Here is a 22,100-nt window from a genome sequence, read left to right as displayed (position 1 = left end):
ATATAATATATATATTAATATTATATATATATATAAGTCCTTTAAAAAAATGAGATCTAAAGGCGACTCATATTTGAATCGCGCTTTCCTACAGTCAATCGCCAACAGATATCATATACACATATATATATTTATAAATATATATATATATATACCAGAAATATACATATATATACAATATATATATCATTAAATATATATATATTTACTATACGTATATAAGAATATTCTGTGTATATATAGCATATTCTCTATGTGTGTGTGTGAGTGAGTATATATATACGGTATCTATCTATCTATATATGTGTGTATCTATGAGTACAGTATATATATGTTGTGGCGTAACGTATACTTCGAGTCTGTACTCTTGATGGCAGACCTTTTTCCCATCTCTTAGCAGCTTTTTATTCAGCATTTTGTGACCAAAAAACCCAGTACTCTCTCTCTCTCTCTCTCTCTCTCTCTCTCTCTCTCTCTCTCTCTCTCTCTCTCTCTCTCTCTCTCTCTCTCTCTCTCTCTTTACTTACTTACTCACTCTCTGGCAGTGCTGACAATCAAATCTATTGATTAGTTGGTGTGAGACTGCGATAGTGTGTATGTGTGTGTGTGTGTAAGTGTGTGTGTGTGTGTGTATGTATGTATGTGTGTGTGTGTGTGTGTGTGTGTGTGTAAGTGTGTGTGTGTGTGTGTGTGTATGTGTGTGTGTGTGTGTGTGTGTGTGTGTRWGTGTGTGTGTGTATGTATGTGTGTGTATGTATGTATGTATGTGTGTGTGTGTCCTCTCCGCCACACAGATGTAATGCGCGGTCACTATAACTACCATTCAGTGAGACATTAAATAAATATAAAAAAGTAAAGACAAAAATGGAGAGAGAATTGGCCGTTGAAATCACAAATAATAATAATAATAATAATATATAAGTAGAAGAATTGGCGGATATTATTGAAGGGAGTGAATGAAGTGATTGATTCAATGAGTCAATCAATGAATGTGTGAGTGAGTGAGTGAGTAAGTGAATGGAGAGAGAGAGAGAGAGAGAGAGAGAGAGAGAGAAAGAAAGAAAGAGAGAGAGAGAGATAGCTTAATATGTTTAGTATATAACGCTATTAAATAGTACAACAAATTATTATTGTTTTTTTTGTTGTTGTTGTTGTTATATACATATAAGTGATTATATTATCATCCATTCAGAGGCTCTCCCAAGTAATTGAAATAATAATTGCATCATAGACTCACACACACACACACACATAGATACATACACACCGATTCCGGACTTGTAAATCATTGACGTGTAAATCAAGTTATACCACACATACATACATACATACACTCTCTAACATTGAAAACAATTTATCTAAACAATTATTGTATGAAAAATAAAATTAAATAAAAAACTTTATGCTCTGTCTCTTTATATTACTTACACAATCAAAGTTAAGGCAAGTTAGACAATGATTGCATTTATTTTTTATTTTATTATAATAATAATATTATTTTTTTAATTACTAATATCACACTTCAATTTATGTATATTTTACTATACATATTATATAATATATAAATCTATATATATATATATATATATATATAATTGTGGAATAATAATCATAAACTTTAGTTAATGAAAATAAATTTATTTTACAGAATATTCTATTATTTTGAAAATTATAGATTTATATATACATTCAAATGATTTATCTTACATTTAATTTTATGTATGTATAAGTGTGTGTAAAACATATCTATTGATGTAAAAATAAATTTATAATCAAAAATAATAATTATTATTATAAAAACAAATTACAATAATAATAATAAAATAATTAATTAATTAATTATTTTAATACAATATTTACATCATTGTGTGTGTGTATGTATGTGTTTTTAATAAAAGTGCCTAGCACAAACATTGAATTATTATTATTATTATATCATATTTATTTATTTTTTTTAAATATTACATATATTTTATTTATTATTTAATTTTTAAAGGACGGCATAATCTATATGTGCTTTGAGTGGCCATTCAATTGTTTTATGTTTTTTACAGTAATACACAAAACAAAAACAATTGTTTGTTTTAAAGTGTCTCTCAATAAATACAGACAAAAAAATCAAATCTATTATAAATAATAAAAACAATTTTTTATATATTTAAAAAAAAGTATTATAGATCACTTAAATTTTTTACCATGATGACATTTAAATATAAAATAATAAATATAATTCAATTAAACTTAAATATCAAATTTTATGTCATAATTATAAATAAATTATATTTGTTTGCTAGTTTAAAAATTAAATTATTAATAAAAAACAAATCACATTTTAATTGAAAGCAATTATTATTATTATTATTTATCATTGTTTGTATTAAACCTATCATTTGATAATATTTTATATCTCACTTAAATATAATTAATAAATTTAGAGTAATTTAATTTTTTTAAAATTTAATTTAAACAAAAAATAACTAATAATATGAAAACTGTGATAATGTTTTTAAAAAATTAAAGATTAAATATATATATATATTGAAAGTCATTAAAAAGTTTTTTTTTGAAAGATAACATCAAAAATGACTATTAAACGATAATTAATGGGAAAATCCATGAAATTTACTTATAAAATATACTTATAATTAAATTAAATGATGCAAAGCGTGAGTGTGTATCTAAAACACTTGAAATAAACTAATGTAATAATTAAATAGTCAAAACAACTAACTAAACAACAATATAGAGTTGTCTACAAAAAAATATAAATAATAAAAAAGATTTTGAAAAATATATCTGAATCTTAAAGTAAATAAAATATTTGATCAAAATTTTTGTTTTTAAAATAAAATTATTACTACAACTACTTTAGTTTATATATAAATATATATTAAAAACAATATAAAATTGATATTCACACCATTGAAATTTGCTTTTAAACCTATTTTATATCTAAAACTATTGTAAATATCATATTAGATGTGAATTTGTTTAAAATAAAGTTTTAAAAATTACTTCAAAACCCACACAAAAAATTGCACATAAATTCTATACAATTTCATAAATTAAAAAAAAATTGAAGATTAAAATTATTAATTTAAAAATAAAGATTAAATTAAGTTATTAATAGTACCGCGTATTATTAGGTGTTACGGTAAAATATTATTTAAAAACTAGAAATTAATTATTTTTTWAAAAATGGATAAAATAGTATAAATAATTTTTTTGGAAAATTTAAATATATATCATAGAATAGAAAATTAAAAAATAATAATTTTGTTGTTATTATTATTATTATAGAGATAAAATAAAACAAATTTTAAAATTACCGGTAAAAATATATATATCATAATATCGATATTAAACACATAAAAATTGAGCGATGAAAACATTTATATTTAAAAAAAATATTTTTATAATAATAATAATTACGGTAATTAATTTCAATAATATATGGATTTTATCTATCAATTCAAACAAACATTTTTTTTAAATTTATAAAACCAAATCATTAATTTATTTAATTAATTATTAATTACATAATGCTTTGCGTGTGTGTGTGTGTGTGTGTGTGTGTGTGTCTGTCTGTATCTGTCAGTCAGTCAATCAATTGTCAATCATTGGACTCAATTCCGATTCAATTAGTTTTTCAATGCGAATCAAATTAGTAAACCATTGCTCGACATCGACCTCAACTTTTTCGTAATACTTGATAAATGGATGTTCCTATCAATCAAATCAAAAATATAATGTTCACTCAATTAGATTCGCCGAGAGTTGGTTTCCGAGATATAATTTGATTTTCATTTACTTACCAATAGTTTCTTATATTTGGGTCTCTTTTTATAGTCCTTTGTTAGACTAAATACAAAAAAATTATAATTTTTTTTTATATAAATATCTTATAAAATATATAGGGAATCAATCAAAATCATAGTCAAACACACACACACACACACACACATACAGTCATATATCATACATCCGTTTTACCGGTAAAAGTATTACATACCATGACTTAACAAAACTACAAAAGTTTGGTGAAAATCCTCTATCGGCTGGAAGTGTTGGCGGATCCTCTTGGATCACTTTTGTTAGTACTTCAAAATCGGTAATACATTCGTGATATGGAAATTTACCGGTCGCTAACTCTACTAATGTTATGCCTAAACTCCAGACCTATATATTTAACACCAAATCAAACAAACAAATTGGTTAAAAAAATCATTTAACATAAACACCACATTTGTGTGGCCTTACATCGGCTCGGATATCATATGATGGGTTTGATGTGTCGGGTGGATCAATACGCTCGGGCTGTATATTTAAAATAAAAGTAAACAATTGTAAAGTCATTAATAGGTATATTAACAAAACATATCCTATCTGAACACATACGGCCATATAAGCGGCACAACCGGCCGATCGGGTTTTGGCTTTACTGTCGACAAGACGACCGCTGATACCGAAGTCGCACAGCTTGACGACACCTTTTTCATTGATCAATATATTTGATGGCTTAACGTCTCTATGGATGACTCCGTGATTATCTTTCAAATAGTTTAACGCTTTTACAGTCTATATATATAACCGATTCAGTAATTTACCGATAAATAAGTATTGATATATAATACAGACATTTAACGAAATAAATGCATTTTTAGGCATCACTTACAGCTACTGATATTTTACCCAAAATCGGTTCGGGTATCGGCGACTTAAACTTCTTCAACATCTTATCGAAACAAGTGGTCATCAGTTCCATACAGATCCAGACTTCAGTGTCTTTGATGAAATAGCCATAACATTGGACAATATTGGAACAGTCGTGACAGGCGAGCAGTATATCCAAATCCATTGTAATTCGTTTGTTCTCTTCTTTGTTACCACTTCTTCTCATTTGCTGTTGTTTTTTGGTGCAAAATATATATATATTTTTAATTTCAAGTAATTTGAAGACAACTACAACAACAAAGTTACTGACCTTAACGGCAATCACTTTGCCAGACGGTCTGTGACTCATTTTGACGACATGACCACAACTACCTGAGCCGAGTTCGTCAAGATAGTCGAGTTCAGTGTCTTGTGCGGCATATTTCTGTGTTTGTTTATATAAATAATAGACAAATGAGAGATCAGTTAAAATAACAAATCAATTCAATCAAATAAATATATATATATATATATATATATACTTTGCCATCGATGGTAAGCACAAAGTTGTTTTGCCTGAACATCTCATTGAGCTTCTGGTCGTCGTTAGTATTGTTAAACTTTGAATCGTTGATCACCTGCATTGGCGGACATTGATTTCGATGGTCACCACCGCTGGGCTGACCAAGATTTAGCGGTTTGACACTACGCGACGGCGATGCAGGTCTACCATCACCGCCAAAGTTGCTGCCAATCAGTACTATAAAGTTGACAATAGAAGACAAAAGAGAAAGAAAGTTATAAATTAGTTTTTTTTGACAGCAATTATTAGAAAAAATGAATAAAAAGTGAGGAACAAAGCGGACAATTTCGCGGACGAGGCCGTGGACTAAGACATTGAGCGTTAAGTGACTGCGATTGGGATCCATTTTGGCGAATATTATTATTATTATTATTACGGTTGGCGGCGGCGACGGCTGCCGAAACGTCTTGATTTAAATTCAATTGTAAATTAGTATTACTCTGACGTTGAGTAGCGCTCAACGAATACTGTCTTCTCGGAAACTGTTGGACCGGTTGTGGTGTCCACTGGCGATGATGATGGCTGGCAGTGGCCAAGGCTGGTGGCGCCCGAAACCCGCCTGGAGAACCACCAGTTCCTGCTTGCGGTGACGATGATGCAGACGATGGCGACTGTTTTTGGCTGTTCGGTCCGCCGCTTTGGGACCCGTTTTGACCACCACTGCCGCCGCCACCGCTACTACTACTACCACCACCGCCGCCGCCGCTGCTGGCCGTCTCGTTCTCCATATTTAGCCGCTGTCTTAGGCTTTGCAATTGTTTTTCAATGGATGCCATCATTTTGACGACGGGATCCAATTTAGGTGATGATCACACACACAGACAGTTGGATGTGATCTTCACCGATGTTGTGGACAATACACACACTAAGAGACAACACGCGTGAAGAGACGGGTTGTTGTGATGGCTGTTGTCGTCACACTTGTTGTTGTTGTTGTTGTTTGTGGTCAACAACACAACAATCAATCAATCAATGATTGGATCAATTGATTGATTTAATTATTATTAATTATTATTAACTATTATTGTTATCATATTATTATTATTATTATTCAATGAAAATACTGTATAATAACAATACAAATGGGTTTTCAATTATATTAAGTGATTATTAATCAAAACAACGATTCAATTATTGAATTGCATTTCAATATATAATAATTGTGTAGACATTGTATAGTAAATTAATTATTAGTTTTTTTCGTTGATATTATTATTATTAATCAATCAATACATGAAAATTATTTATTTAATTATTAATACAACTAAATAATACAAAAATAATACAAAATATATAATAATTTGTTTTTAAAAACTAAACTAATAATTAATTAAATACATTATCTCATAGTATATATACTGTATATATATAGTGTGGAAATAATAATAATAATTAATATATAAATTAATATATAATCAGTAAATACAGTGTCAATACAGTACTCGATAGACTATAAGCAGCGTATAGTAAACACAATTGCATTTAAACAGTAATAATATTAATGTAGTAATAGATTACCCAAAAAAATAAAATAGATATATATTTTTACTGCAATTATATGTTTGGTTTGATTTAATCGTATATACTGTACATACAGTATAACCAGAGCCTTACATATTAATACTAGAGATATACTGTATATTTAATACATACTGTACTTGACGTCACACTATATATGCAGTGTATACTGTATTTTTTATATTTTATTTTAATGTATTATTGCATAGAAATTTTGCAAACAAATCGTTCAAATATGTCGTTACATTTTTTTTATATATATTCGATATAATTTATTATAATAATAATAATAGTGTTAAGTTAAAAAAGTCAAAAAATATTTCCAGCATGCTTAATTTATTTTTAAAAATATTCTAATAAATAAAAATAATCTATCTACATTTATATATCTATATATTGTTATTTGTTTTTTTTAATAATTTAAATTTTATTATTATTAATACTAATTTTTGTATTGAAATGGGGGGTGGGGGTGGGGGTACCTCTCTAGTAATGTAATGTATTGTATGTATGTTTCAAAAAATTGTATAGTGTGACCAGATTTATTTATTAAATAATTCAGGACAATCTAAAGCAGTGATCACAATTAAGTGTTATCATGATAACTTTGTGATACATATATAACATAACATATAATTTAACAGATATTTAATAGTAATTTTCATAATTTATAACAAACAATGAGTAAGTTAAACAAACACTTACTCATTTAATATGTACTAGGTTATTTGTACAATTTAGTTTTATAAAGTTTAATTTTGATCACTGATCTAAAGTTTGCTATATAACAGCATTATGCATGCATATATAAATAGTAGACTTAAATAATAAAAACAATATATATATACATTAAAAATAACAATTTTTTTTCATGACAATTATTGACAAAATAACAAAATTAGTTAAATTATATTTTTTGAAAATCTTAAATTCTATAATAACATAAAATAACATATTGTTTGCAAAAAATACCGATTAACTCCATTGAGAGAGACAGTTGGACACTCTATGCGCGCGCAATAAACAACATTACAGTAATAAACACTGCATTAAAACCAGTGATACTAATCATAAACATAATAACCAATCGATTAATATTACAAACAAAACAAACAAACAAATAAACAGTTGATATCATATATCACGTGTGTATTAGTGTGTGGATCAGCTACTGGTGATCATCACCGACAACATCGATAAAAAAAATGTTTTTTCATATGAGTCTCGAACATGAAATCCAATTACATCCGCGATATTTCGGTTCGCAACTACTGGACACTGTCCGCCAGAAACTGTTCAACGAAGTTGAGGGCACCTGTACGGGAAAACACGGTTTTGTCATTGCCGTGACCACTATCGACAACATCGGTGCCGGCCTAATACAATCGGGTACCGGATTTGTTACCTATCCGATCAAATACAAAGCTATTGTCTTCAGGCCGTTCAAAGGCGAAGTCCTCGACGGTGTGGTCACACAGGTTAACAAAGTGGGGATATTTACCGAAATCGGTCCGCTTTCGTGTTTCATTAGCCGACACTCGATTCCGGCCGATATGACCTTCGATGCCAATTCAACGCCTCCGTGCTATAAGACACAGGATGAAGATGTTGTGATACAACAGGACGACGAGATTCGTCTTAAGATTGTCGGCACCCGTATCGACGCAACCGATATCTTTGCCATCGGAACACTGATGGACGACTTTCTTGGACTCAATTGATCCACATTGTTGTTGCTGTCTATCATATATATGTGTGTCTGTTTTTTTGATTAATTAATTAATTAATACAATAATTTCATTAATAAAAACACAATTTTTAATTCATTTCATTATGCATTAACGTAATTAAGTTATTACTATATAATAATAATAATAAATATTATTTTTCTATTGTAATTATCTTTTAACTATTGATTATTAAAATAAAAATAATTTGATTAAAATACATAATTTTTAATATTATATATATCTTAATTTTCTTATATATATATATTACCGGTATATATATATATATATTAGTTAATAACTATTTTTATTAATTATATGGTATAAAAATGACTCTGGGCTAATTATTATTATTTTTATTGCCCTGATAATTTTGATTGATTTTTAAAGGTGATGATAATATTATTTTCAAGGATATTTGAATCCATGATAATTTGGTTAGTCTATTTTTTTAAATAAATAAAATTAGTACTACCTGTAATTAAATATTCAAATAAATCGGGTATTGCCGAATAAATTATATATTATTATAAATAGATATATTTATAATTAGTTATTGATAATGTATATAAACATTATAATTTAGTTAACAATTATTATGTTTACTCAAATATTTAAAAAATAAGCTAGCTCACTATTTACATAAGTTATGTGTAAGCATAATATTTGACATAACTTAGAAAAAATCATATTTTTATAAAGCTCTATATTAATTAAAAAAATTTTGTAAAAAATAAAATTAATTAAAAAAACTACTTGTACTAATTCGATACAATTCACAGTAATACAAATTAAACATTTAATTAATTAAACATTACTGGATAATTATAAATTAGATTATCAACATTGTTGTTTAACTTTCATATTTATAAATTACATAATAAATAAATAAGTTTTTTTCTGGTTTCAAAATTAAATGCTTACTTAAATAATTATTTTATTTTATTATCATTTTTTGATTCAATTATTAAGAATTTCAATGACTCATTTGAAATGTGATAAATTTGTACAAATAAATAAATATTAGATAGACTTAACTATTATATCATATATATATGTATTTATATAAACCTTGAAATAAATAATATAATATAACACCTGATGTCTATGTCAATGATGATGGTGATGATGATAATCTTGATGGATGATTCATACTATTGCATTTAGACAAAATAACAAAAATGAGCATGATAAAACTATTTATATATTAATATATATTTCATATTTTTTTGTAGATAAGACTACTTATGATATGTTTAACTATTTTGTGTAATAATCAACAACAGGATGTTTTAGTTAAAGTGTTTTATCATTATTATTATTATTATTTAGTAATATTATTATTATATATAATTATCATTTATTGCAATTTATAAATTTATTATAAGTGATATGGATATTGACTAAAATATAATAATATTTTTAAAAACATATATGACCTAGGTAATTTACAGTATATCATCATATGTTAAGTTATGTGAAAATAAATTATATTATTTGAATTTACATTATATTGAATATACCCAGTATATATTATATTAGCGATAATAATAAAATTATATATTTATAATGTATATTAGTTATTTTTGATATGTTTAAATGTTAATAAATAATTTGATATTATATTGTCAATAACAATTAATTTTGTTTGTTTGTTAGTATTAATAATAATATCAAATTCAATAGTTATTAATAGTATGATAGTTTCAAATTGATTTATGACTTGTGATATAAAATGTATTTTAATACAGTATTAATTTATATTAAGTATATAAATCCTAAAACATATTTTGTTTTTTAAAAAAAAGTTTTTAAATAAATATTATATTTTAACTGTTATTTTAGCAGAACATTGGTATTCAATGCACACGTATTATAACGTCAATTAAAAAACTAAAATTTATGATTATTATTATTTGATAAAAATTTAATTGCATACTATTAATTGATATTGATGCAATATATAATTTATTGCATTTTATTAATTAAAAACAAAAAAAATAATATTGTTATATTACCTAAAATAATAATAAAAATTTATTTCTATAATAAATAAAATACTACAACAAAAATACAATTAAACATTTGGTTTATTCAACAAAATTATAAGTTTATTTTTTACAGCAATTTGTAATAAAATTTACACAATTTATAACAATAATAATAAATAAATAAATAAATAAATTTTACAATATTTCACACCATTTATAAATACACTATTTATAATAATAATAAATTATTGGGGAAAGCAACAAAAAATATATAACAACATTTATTTATAAATTATTTATATATCAATATATTAATATATAGATAAATTAAATTAAATTTAAGCATTTCTATAATTTTGTTATAAAATAATAATTATACGCTTTTAATATATAATAATAACAAATAAATATCTAAATTAAGGGGTTTTTTTGTGTTACTTATCTATATATATATATTAATAATTAATAACATAATGTATTACAGTATTTATAATATCGTAATATTAATTAATATTAATATTTTTTGTTTGTTTTATTGATATACACATGAAGTATATGCATCATATAAATGAGTGTCTCATTTGGATTGATTGGTTGGTTAGGTTTTTTTTGGTTAGTTATTAGGATATTAAACATTTCGCAAAATTTTTGTACAATTAATTAATTAAATTAAATTTGTTAAAAAAACAATAAAATGTTTGTGTGTTTATTAATTACTGAAAAATATAAGTGTGTGTTATTATTACAAAAATTGGATTTTAATTATTCCGTTTAATAAAAATTTTCTATATTTTTTGATTTTTAATTTTGCACAAAATGCTATATACCTGTATATATATATATATATTAATATATAAAATTTTATTATTAATTTTTAATTATCAGGTTGTAGTTTAGTAGTTAGTAATTGTATCTATTAATTTTGATTGACATTAATCTAATGTACTGTTTGTTGTTTTTTTTTATCAGTAACAATTTATTTAAAATGATAATTTATATCTGGGTGTATATATATATTGATATTTAAATTATTATTTTCTATAAACAAAAAAAAATTAAAAAAATAAATAACATTTTTTAAGTAATTTTAATTTAAAAATAATACTGTAATTTAAATGCATATCATAAATATATAACTAATATATATATATAAATTATAAATAATAACATAAATTATATTGTATTTACCAGTAATTTATATATACTGTATATAATTTACTTTTATTATAATTATTTAACAAAAACATAAATTTAAACATAATTTATAATTAAAATATTTTTAACTTTTTTTTGCTTAAAATTTTTAAGGATTACTATTTATCATTAGTATTAATATTTTTAATAACAATTTTTCTCACTTAGAAAACTTTATCATTTTTCTTGGCTATCAAAAATAAATTTAAACTAAATTAACTAAAATTTCGTATAAAATAAGCAATATAAAATTAACTAGAAATTTGTATTTTTTAATAAAAAATTTATAATTTAATTAATTTAATTAATTAATTAAACAAATAATTTTTTTGAGTTAATTAATTAATTAAAAAATTAAATTATTTTTTCGCACACATTAAGCATTGTGTGCCTAATTTAATATTATTAAACTTAATTAAATTAATAATTTAATAATTAATAATTTTTGCTATTTAATTAATAAATGCAGTTTTCATTTGATTATAATTAATCTAAATTAATAATTATTTAAAATAAATATTCATAACATTTTAATTAATTAACTATTTAAATCAACAACAAAATTTAAAGCCTAATCACATAATTAATAATTAAATTAATTAATAAAAAATAATTAATAAAAAAAATTAATAAAAATTAATTATAATAACTTTAAAAAAATTATAAAATCACAAAAAATAATTGTCAGTTAATTACTTATATTAATTATTTGGTCTCAAATGACTAGAGAGATATCGGGGAATGTTTTTTTAGATTTTACATTCAATTTGGTATTTTTAATATTATAATCAGCTGTTAATTATAATTAATTATAGTTAATTAATTATTAGTTAATATTAGTTAATAATAATGTTTGTTTGTTTTGCTAAAAGAGATTAATTTTGTGTGTGTTTTAGTTTTGTGTTTTATTATTATTATTATATTTGTCATTCAATATCATTGATTTTAATCGTCGGTACATTTATTTATTTGTTTGTTTGTTTGGTTGAATTGTCTGTCATTTATTATAAGAACTACTTGTCCTTTGAGTTATTACCGCCGCCGCCGGTGACCACCGGCGGTGACGATACTGGTGTAATATCGTCGTGAAACAGGGGATTCTTGACCTCCATTTCGCCGGTCGGCGCCAATCCGGGACACTCGTAGACAGTATACTCTCCTTCTTCGTTCTCTTCATCGGATTCGACATCTGAGGCCGAATTGCGTCGATTAGTGGTAACAGCTCTATAAGGGAGGGGAACGGTATGTATTAATAATTGTTTAGCCAATAGTCTACTGTATATATATATATATATTAAAAAACTAACTTTTCCGATGCAATCATCTGCTGTTTCTGATGGTGATAGTGATACATTTGGGCCGATTGGGCCAGTTTTCGGTCGCCACTGGGCGATACATTACCGCCACCACCAGTGCCACCACCACCACCGCCGCCGCCACCGCTACCACCGGTCGAATTGGTCTCTTTTTTGCTGGCCGGTCCGACTACACCGTAGGCCGGATAGTCGACATCGGCGGCTGCTTTGTTACTTTGTTGAACTTTGTAGACACAAATACCGGCGCCGATTACGCCAAATATGGCGACAGAGCTGACACAGGCGACCAATGCTATATAGAAACATACAGAATATATTGATATATATACATATATAACCCGTTAGGTTATTGGTTATATATTGGAGAGGAAAGGTATACTATACTGTTGTATTAGTCAGTCAAACATATTAGCACTCATACACACACACAGAATTTCAAGGTTAACAACTCATAGCCATATTCTCTGTTAGTATAGTCAACACTCACTCTCTTTCAGTATTCAGTGTGTTTCAGGTTTTTATTTTCATTGATCGGAAAATCAATGTGAAAACCATTTTCAAACTTAAAGGGATTGGTTGGTTGACTGGAAGACCTACTCGTATGCTCTCTTGACTACAACGAGAAAGAAAGAGAGAGAGAGAGAGAGAGAGAGAGAGAGAGATGCCATTCATTCACATAACAACACAATAGATATACAGAATATTCTGCACAGAATACTACTATACAATAGTTTTTAATAGTTATATTGAGTTTTCTTTACAAATTTTTTTTTATGTATCATTTAGTCGTCAATAGAAAATATTTTAGTAGCAGAAATAATACCTAACTATATATAATACTAACATTAGTAGATAAGTATAAAACTTAATATATAAAACAAACACACAAAATAAAATGGAAAATAAAATACCAAAAAAATAAAATAAAATAAATAAGAAAATCTCAAATTAAATTTGTAATGAAAATGTTGTTTTTCCTCAATTATTATCATTTTTGTTGTTGTGACTAATTTTAAGTAAAAACAATTTAAAAACATTTTTTATTTTTTACTACTAATACTACTGGAAATAATTTTATAAACAATTTATATAATAATATTTACAGTAATGTCCAAAAAAAATTGTGTTGTTTTATTATGTTAATAAAAATTTTATTGTTGTTTTTAGATATATATATATATATATATATTTATAAATTGTTTTATAAATATCTAAAAATTTATATCTATATAGTACAGTATATACACACACACTATAGACAAACACCTATTTATATCAATAGTATACTGTACTGGCACTGGTATGTAATTTATAAGCAGGTAGATATACTGTATAGTGCCATAAATGCATTTCACTATAGGCTGGAAAAATGCTATAAAATATTTAAGTTAAGTTTCACAAAAAAATAATCAATAGATTTGTTAAATAATTTACAGAATAATATACATATATAATATCTTATTATTAGTTTCCTATTTATCCTATTTAGTTATAATAAATTAAGTAAACAAAATTATCGCCAATGTTTTTAACCTTTTTAATTAGTATACCTGGATTAATTGAAATAAAAAAACATTCAAACAAACAAACAGTCAATTAACTAGTTTGAATAAATTGTAACTAAAATTTATAATCAAAGTTAATCGTTAATTATAGAGATCGATAGAGTGATCATTAAATGATATTTACTAAACAAAAAAACTTATAAATAACACACACACACACACCCACACGTAGATAAACACATACACACACACTTACCGACAAAATAGACATCACCCAACGAGCCGCCATTAGCCGATTCATTGATAGACGTGGCCTCCTGTTGTCTGGCCATCGGTACCGGTATGTTTCGGTGATTTGCCGACACCTGCAATGCCGAATCGCCGCCACCGCCGCCACTGTTGGCAGACTTACGCCTCATAACATAAAAGTTTGGTGTCGTCGGCTGTTCTGGTTGTTGTTGTTGTTGCTGGTGATGGCTATTATCATCAGCGGTTTGGATGTCACCACCACCAGTGTTTCGATGGTGATGTTGTCCACCGGCGCCGTGTCTGTTGGCTATCTGTTGCTGTTCGTCATTGAATTGAATCAATTTATTAGTTATGGATCGTAATCGTTGTCGACTATTATCGTCGACTGTGCCATCATTAGCATCAACACCAACAGCAGCAGCAGCTGGTGGTGATGGTGTCTGTATCTCATCATTTGGTCCGATCGGGTATTGTGATGGCCGTCGGTGTTTGTAGTCATTAGCTAACGACGACGCCGATGATGAAGAAGAAGAAGAAGACTTGTGACTTAGTTTTGGTTGACTTTTAATAATAATTGGTTGACTATTACTACTAGTAGTTATGTCGGGATTATTATAATTATTAAAACTATTATCATTACTATTATCGTAATTATTATTATTATTCAGTCGGTTATTATTTGATGTTTGACGGGTTGTTGTCAGTTGTTGTTGTTGTTGTCTACTATAGTGGCCTAACGTTGGCGTCAAATGCCATTGCGGTTGCCGTTGTTGTTGTTGTCTATTGTCGGCTACATTATAGTCGGCAGCGGTGGCGGCGGTATTATATTGATATGAATTCCCAAAATTGTTAGTATTATATAAAACTTCTGGTTCTTCTGCCTCTTCTACTAATCTTTCATATGGTTGAGGATTATTATAAGTGGGAATATAGTACTCCCGTTGGCCTCCGCCTACATAAGCTGCTGATCGACTACCAGTCCTAACATTGTTTGCCGGCTTATTATCTTTATTATTATTGTTAGTAACTTTATCGTTATTATCGTGTTGTTGTTGTTGTTGATTATTATTATTAACTATATTAATTGATAATTAATGATAATTAAAATTATTTTTTAAAAAATTAAAGATTTTTTTAAAAATTAATTAAAAATTTTTTAATATCGATTTATACATTTATATATACATGTATATATAAATACATATACTTAATATTTCATTTTTTTAATCAAATTTAATTAAAAATTATTACTAACTTGTAATTAAAAAATTTTTTTAGTATAATTGCAAATGTCATGTTAAGCAAAAATAATATAAATTCATATTAATTTATATTTTCATTATTAAATAAATCCTATAGTTTTTATTGAGAAAATTAATATTTTTCTAATTCCCTAAAGGATATGATATTTTGGTAGTCAATAAACTCATAGTTTTTTTTATTTAATAATTATAAATGTAATGCTTTTTTAATATTAGCAGTATTTATACAGTATTATGTAATTGTATATAATTTTTTGTCGTTATATAATATAAATTACGATTTTTTAAACACTAAATACTATATAAATAATAATTTTAATATTCAGTAGGCGTTTGTAAAAACATTCAAAAAACTAATTTGTCTTTTATATGTTATGTCTTTTTTTAAATATACAATAATTATTATGAATTAGTTTTTTAAAAAAAAATAAAAACACATAATTTATTTCTTATATTAACCATATAAAAAAATATTTAATTTGTAATTAATATTATTTGATAAAAATTTAATTATAAAAACACTTAATTATATATTATATATACTGTATATATATATATATAATTTATACACAGTGTTATGTCATTTATAATTTGTACATTTACAGTATACTTAATCAATACTAATATAATTATATATATATATATATATTTATATATATATAATTTAATTATCATTATGACTTAAGTATAGTTTAAAGTATAGTTACATTCATTAATTTGTACACTTAAGCCTTTGGTGTTCACACATGTACTTACTTGAGTTACAGTATACTTAATCAATACTAATATAATTATATATATATATATATATTTATATATATATAATTTAATTATCATTATGACTTAAGTATAGTTATACTTAGAAAACAATAATTTCTAACCAGGATCTAGTACTGTATAGTAAATATTAATAATAATTGATGGATGAATAACAAAAAAAAAATTAACATGGTCAAATATACATATTCATAATTATTAAACTTGTAGTACAAGTATATATATATATAAACATTGTATTTACTAATACTATGATAATTGAGTTTTTTATATTGATCTATATTTCATATATTAAATATATTCATACATTTATATATTCTTGACACACAATACACTGTGTTTGAGTGCAAATACAATAAATAAATATACAATTACTATATATATATATATATATATATATTACTAGTAACTGAATATTACAGTAAATTAAAGTACTCTTACTTATTGTGTAACATTGGTATATAGTATATACAGTATTGTATATATACTTATGTAGTTATATTGGCAAACAAATAAATAAATTATATTATATTTAATATAAGAAAAATAAAAAAGTTATTGGCATTTATATATATATAAATATTTGATATTAACTTATATTTATTAAATGACAATCATATACTGTATGTAAGTGTATAAATATTGCTGTATATACAGTATAAAGTTATATAAGATATATTGATTTATAGTTTAATATATAACATATAAGATATAACTAACTCATAAGTAATTGAATACAATTGAATGTGTGATTTCGGCAATAAATGATAATATAATTTAATTAATCATGATTTTTATTTTCAGATAACTATATAAGTAATAATAATAAGTAAAAAAATAAAATAAAATAATTTTCATTATTATTATTATTATTGCAATTTTATTGTTGAAATTTAATATAAAACATTTAGAAAATTGTTTCAACAAATTTTTAGGTTGATGTAGAAAAAAGTAATTAAATTTGTGTCAATTGTATGTCAACTATGGCCTAAAAAACTTAAAACACTAACGAAATGTTGGTATAGTATATAATAATAATATTATTATTATATCTTAATTGAGAAAATAACAAACAAACAAAAAAATTAATCCATTATTATATAATTTGGACGTAAAATCTGATTATCTTAACTTAATAATAATAATAATAACTTTTACATAAGATTTTATTTGAGATTACAATCAATGTATTATTATATAATAAAATTTATTTATCATATTTATTATATTTTTATAGATTTTATTTACACTTTATTTTTGTTGTTATCAATATGTGATTTTAGTATTATTATTATTAGTAGTATTAGTATTGGATTAAAAATTTTTTTACTTATATATCATATATCTAAATGGTATTAATGTAGACATTTTCTTATAAAAGTATTTAAAAATATATCTCAAATTTTTATATGAAAAACTTCAATAGTGTCGTCTAAAATAAAATCTAAATTTAGTAACAATTTAATGGATTTCAATAGAAAACGTTGGATACAGTATTATATTAAAAATACGGTATACTGTATATACATATATATATATAAATCAAATTTAATTGTGATATATGGTTACAAATAACATTTATTTTCCGGTAAATACATAGACTTTTATTTTCATTTATGCCATATATATAGATAAATAAGACGTTTATATAAGAAACCAACCTTTAAATCAATCGATAGTCATATAGTCTTAAGTATTGAAAGTCCTAATAATACCTATACCTATATATATATATATATATATATATATAATATCCTAATGTATAAATCTTGTAATAAAACAATTAATTTTAACAAATAACAAACTAAATGGTGTCTACAATATATATATATAGAAATCGGGTCGACTTAAGTCCCATAAAATCTTATAATAATAATTTATAGTATAATATACAGTAATTTATATGTATATAACTATTTATATAATTTATCATGAATTTTATATGATTTAATATTATTTATCATAGATAATGTATTTCTTTTTGTTTGTTATTTAAAAGCTAACAAATTGTTTGCTCTCATCTAAACAATAATAATAATAATAAGATTTTAAAAACATTTTTGATGTCAAATGTAAATATGATATACAATAGATATATAGGGAATACTAGCGTAAAATTTTAGATTAAATTAAAATAAACTCAAATAATCTCCTGTTATATAAGTTATATAAATGTATTTCAAAAAATAGCTAAATATTATATTATAATTTTTTGACAAAAATTATATGCTCTGATAAACACATATTTACATTATAACAATATACATCATATTATAGTTGAATAATTCAATTGAAAAATCAAATTTAAATTTTATTTTTTTGAAAAAAAAGTTTAGTTTAGTATTCAGAAAAATTAGTAAATAATTTTTATTTATTTTATTAACTAAATAAAATATAATAAAAGGTTTTTTATATTATAGTTGCAGCAATGTAATTATTGATAATCTAATAATAAAATTTATATATATATATATATATATATATATAATATAAGGAGTCACTCATTGTATTATATTATAGTTTATATATAATTTTATATTAAATTAACATTTGAATAGCATTAGTAATAAATTAATGAGATTTTTATATAAATTATATATAAATATAGTATAAATGAAATAATATAATGAAATAATACAGTAATAAAATTTAGAAGATTTTTTTGTTGTTGAAATTTAATTCAAGATTTATGTACTTAAATAATATTAATAATTTTATATTTTGATTAATAAATCTTTTTCTAAATATTATATACAGTATATAACACAATAATATTTAATATTTTATTTTTTTTAAGTTAACAATAGTAGAAAATTTTTTAAATCTCTTGGAAACTCTCTAAATGATAATAAAAATGTCATAAATTGTGTGATTATAGATCAATATTAACAATAAAAATGATTTTTCTTTTAATATAATTAAATAAAAAATAATATATATATATATATATATATATATATATATTGATATAAATAACAAAAAGTACTGTAAATCTAGAAAAATTAATTATAGAGTATAGAAATAAAAATATCGTACTTATTATTATATCAAATATATTCAAAAATTTATATAAATAATAATATAAATATTATTACATAAAAGTGTTTTAATTCAAATGATATAATTATGATTTAATATCTGACATTGAAAATAAAAATTTATTATTAATTAATAATAATTATTATTTTGTGTCCTTAATTAAAGAAATTGCACTCAAATTAACATATTTGATAAACAAATTTCTAAATTAATATATTATACATTTACACTATACTATTAAATTGTTTTATTAAATGTCATATGTAATCATCATATATATATATATATATGGAGTGTGTATTTAATTTACTATATAATGTATATATGAGTTAATAAATAAATATATATATAATAATGAAAAATAAAAATTTTTGTAATATATTTATTTAGGGTAAATAACATTATATCCATATATCATTTACACATAATTAATAATAGTGTGAAAAAATAATGTACAATATAATTATCAAACCATATCTACCTATATATAAATTATATGATATTATCGTATATATTATATATATATATAATACTTTTTATCATAAAATATATTATATACCATATAATTATTAAGATATCCTATTTCAATATCATTTCAACACATAATAATAAATATATATAAGATTTCGTATTTTTTTAATAACAAAAAAAACTTAATGAGATTTTTATTTTGGTTTTTGCTATTGTTTTCAATAATACTGTAATAATTAAGCTAATACTCAAAAATAAAATTATATACTGTATATAAACACCTGTCAATTAGTTATAATTAAAATAAAACAAACAACAAAATTTTTTTTATATATAGTATTTGTTTTCAAACAAATATTATTAACTCAACAAATAAAATGTCATTTAATATTAATGAGACAATTACTTTAATTGCAATAATAATAACAACAATAATAACTTTAAAAAATATGGTATAATATTTGAATAAATATCATAGTTATGATTTGGAGCTATCATATATAATATATATAGTATATATATTAGCCATATGTATGTAAAATATTAATAATAATAATAATAATAATATGGTTAGGAATAATTAGGTTAATAAAAAAAATATAAATTATATATTATATAAATTATTATATAATCAAACATACATTGCTGTTGTTGTTGCTGTAGTGGCTGACTGTAAGCGTATGGACACAATAAAAAAGTTATGGCCAACAAAATTAATAGAAATTGGCAAATCATTGTCCGCTGAAAAAAATTGATTGATATGATTGGGATCAGTTTAACCAACTATTTAGACTGGTATTTAACTGTTGATGATGACATTGCACAGTTACTTTTTTTTTAAACTACCAGTTCTTTCAATCAATTTGCGCCACCATTTTTATCACCTAAAAAAAGTATATATATATATATATGTATATATATTTGTATTTTATTCAATGAGAGATATACTATATAGAGAGAGTTGGTTATAGTTTAACATTTTGATTATTACACTATTATTTTCCATTGGATTTTGCCTTTCATAGCCATCATTTTGCTGGTGGTTTTATTTTCTGTGTTGGAAAACGGTTGCGCTTTAGCTGTAATTTTTGCTATAGTTTTGGTAACATAGGGATACACATAGAAAAGTGGATATTGACGTCAATTGTCTCTAAACATTACAGTGGTTGTTGTTATACACTTGCGTTTTCAATGATAGAAATGTATATAAAAAAATTTTTATATACAATATATTTATTCAATATATATCTCACTGAATATTACATCCTTTATATATATATACAGTATATATATTCAATAGAAAATACACGACAAGAATCTCAAAATACAATACCCATTGTTGTTCAGTATTTGGATTGGGATGTCATCTCATACGGAGAGCTTATCATACGGTTATTAAAAATAATATTATTTTTACAATATATTTATATATTCAAACCCCTATCTAAACATATATATAACTGTCCATCAAAAATAACTTTTAAAAATCATAAATAAATGACAATTTCAATCACACAAGTTATTAACAACAAAAACATAATAATATTATTATTATATAAGACATTAATTAGGACTTTATTAAAATATTTTCAACAACAAAAAAATTATAATCAATTCATTACAATATTTGTGTGATTCAATAGAAAATTATCAACAATTTATTTGTTTGTTTGTCTTGATTAGTATTGCATTTTTTGTTATTGTTTTTGTATAATTTTTAAGACTAATCAGGGTCATCATCATCATCGTAATACTAATAATGCATATAAAAAATTAGACTAAAAAATCATATATTGTTTGTTTAGTTAATTACTT

The 22,100-nt window shown here is 23.6% G+C and overlaps 3 protein-coding genes across 4 annotated transcripts; 1 reads left to right on the top strand and 2 right to left on the bottom strand.

Moving 5' to 3' along the window:
* Window positions 1-3,501: 3,501 nt before the first annotated feature.
* On the bottom strand, window positions 3,502-6,359 carry LOC128956340 (dual specificity mitogen-activated protein kinase kinase 7-like). The gene is made up of 9 exons (XM_054302058.1): window positions 5,520-6,359; window positions 5,196-5,413; window positions 4,985-5,098; window positions 4,676-4,903; window positions 4,399-4,578; window positions 4,261-4,317; window positions 4,013-4,179; window positions 3,816-3,861; window positions 3,502-3,726 (listed from the first exon to the last, which is right to left on the bottom strand). The coding sequence occupies exons 1-9, from the start codon at window positions 6,013-6,015 to the stop codon at window positions 3,607-3,609; spliced, it is 1,626 nt and encodes a 541-aa protein (XP_054158033.1). The 5' UTR covers window positions 6,016-6,359; the 3' UTR covers window positions 3,502-3,606.
* A 1,380-nt stretch (window positions 6,360-7,739) lies between these two features.
* LOC128955179 (DNA-directed RNA polymerase II subunit RPB7-like) lies at window positions 7,740-8,529 on the top strand. The gene has a single exon (XM_054300824.1). The coding sequence runs from the start codon at window positions 7,960-7,962 to the stop codon at window positions 8,473-8,475; it is 516 nt and encodes a 171-aa protein (XP_054156799.1). The 5' UTR covers window positions 7,740-7,959; the 3' UTR covers window positions 8,476-8,529.
* A 3,821-nt stretch (window positions 8,530-12,350) lies between these two features.
* LOC128954985 (GATA zinc finger domain-containing protein 14-like) lies at window positions 12,351-21,369 on the bottom strand. Of its 2 annotated transcripts, none has more exons than XM_054300609.1 (5): window positions 21,234-21,369; window positions 20,927-21,169; window positions 14,744-15,811; window positions 12,974-13,274; window positions 12,351-12,890 (listed from the first exon to the last, which is right to left on the bottom strand). In XM_054300609.1, exons 2-5 carry the CDS (start codon window positions 21,018-21,020, stop codon window positions 12,680-12,682), a joined length of 1,674 nt encoding a protein of 557 aa, XP_054156584.1. In that variant the 5' UTR covers window positions 21,021-21,169; window positions 21,234-21,369; the 3' UTR covers window positions 12,351-12,679. The 2 variants fall into 2 exon arrangements, with proteins under 2 accessions (XP_054156584.1, XP_054156583.1); XM_054300608.1 differs by having other exon boundaries at window positions 21,277-21,369.
* Between the last annotated feature and the right edge of the window lie 731 nt (window positions 21,370-22,100).

Source organism: Oppia nitens, unplaced genomic scaffold (assembly GCF_028296485.1).
Source record: "Oppia nitens isolate AA-2021 unplaced genomic scaffold, nextdenovo-longstitch-racon4-pilon3 scaffold2_pilon_pilon_pilon, whole genome shotgun sequence".
NCBI classification, from domain to species: domain Eukaryota; kingdom Metazoa; phylum Arthropoda; class Arachnida; order Sarcoptiformes; family Oppiidae; genus Oppia; species Oppia nitens.
Note: the sequence above shows the minus strand (reverse complement) of the source record. Positions and strands in the feature narration are given on the sequence as shown.

Coding starts and splice junctions, on each gene's coding strand:
- LOC128954985 (XM_054300609.1), bottom strand. CDS start 21,020: ATGATTTGCCAATTTCTATTAATTTTGTTGGCCATAACTTTTTTATTG. Junction 13,275..14,743: donor GGGTGATGTCTATTTTGTCG/GTAAGTGTGTGT, acceptor GTTTCTATATAG/CATTGGTCGCCTGTGTCAGC. Junction 12,891..12,973: donor CAGATGATTGCATCGGAAAA/GTTAGTTTTTTA, acceptor CCTCCCTTATAG/AGCTGTTACCACTAATCGAC.
- LOC128955179 (XM_054300824.1), top strand. CDS start 7,960: ATGTTTTTTCATATGAGTCTCGAACATGAAATCCAATTACATCCGCGA.
- LOC128956340 (XM_054302058.1), bottom strand. CDS start 6,015: ATGATGGCATCCATTGAAAAACAATTGCAAAGCCTAAGACAGCGGCTA. Junction 5,099..5,195: donor TGCTTACCATCGATGGCAAA/GTATATATATAT, acceptor AAACAAACACAG/AAATATGCCGCACAAGACAC. Junction 4,180..4,260: donor CATATGATATCCGAGCCGAT/GTAAGGCCACAC, acceptor TTAAATATATAG/GTCTGGAGTTTAGGCATAAC.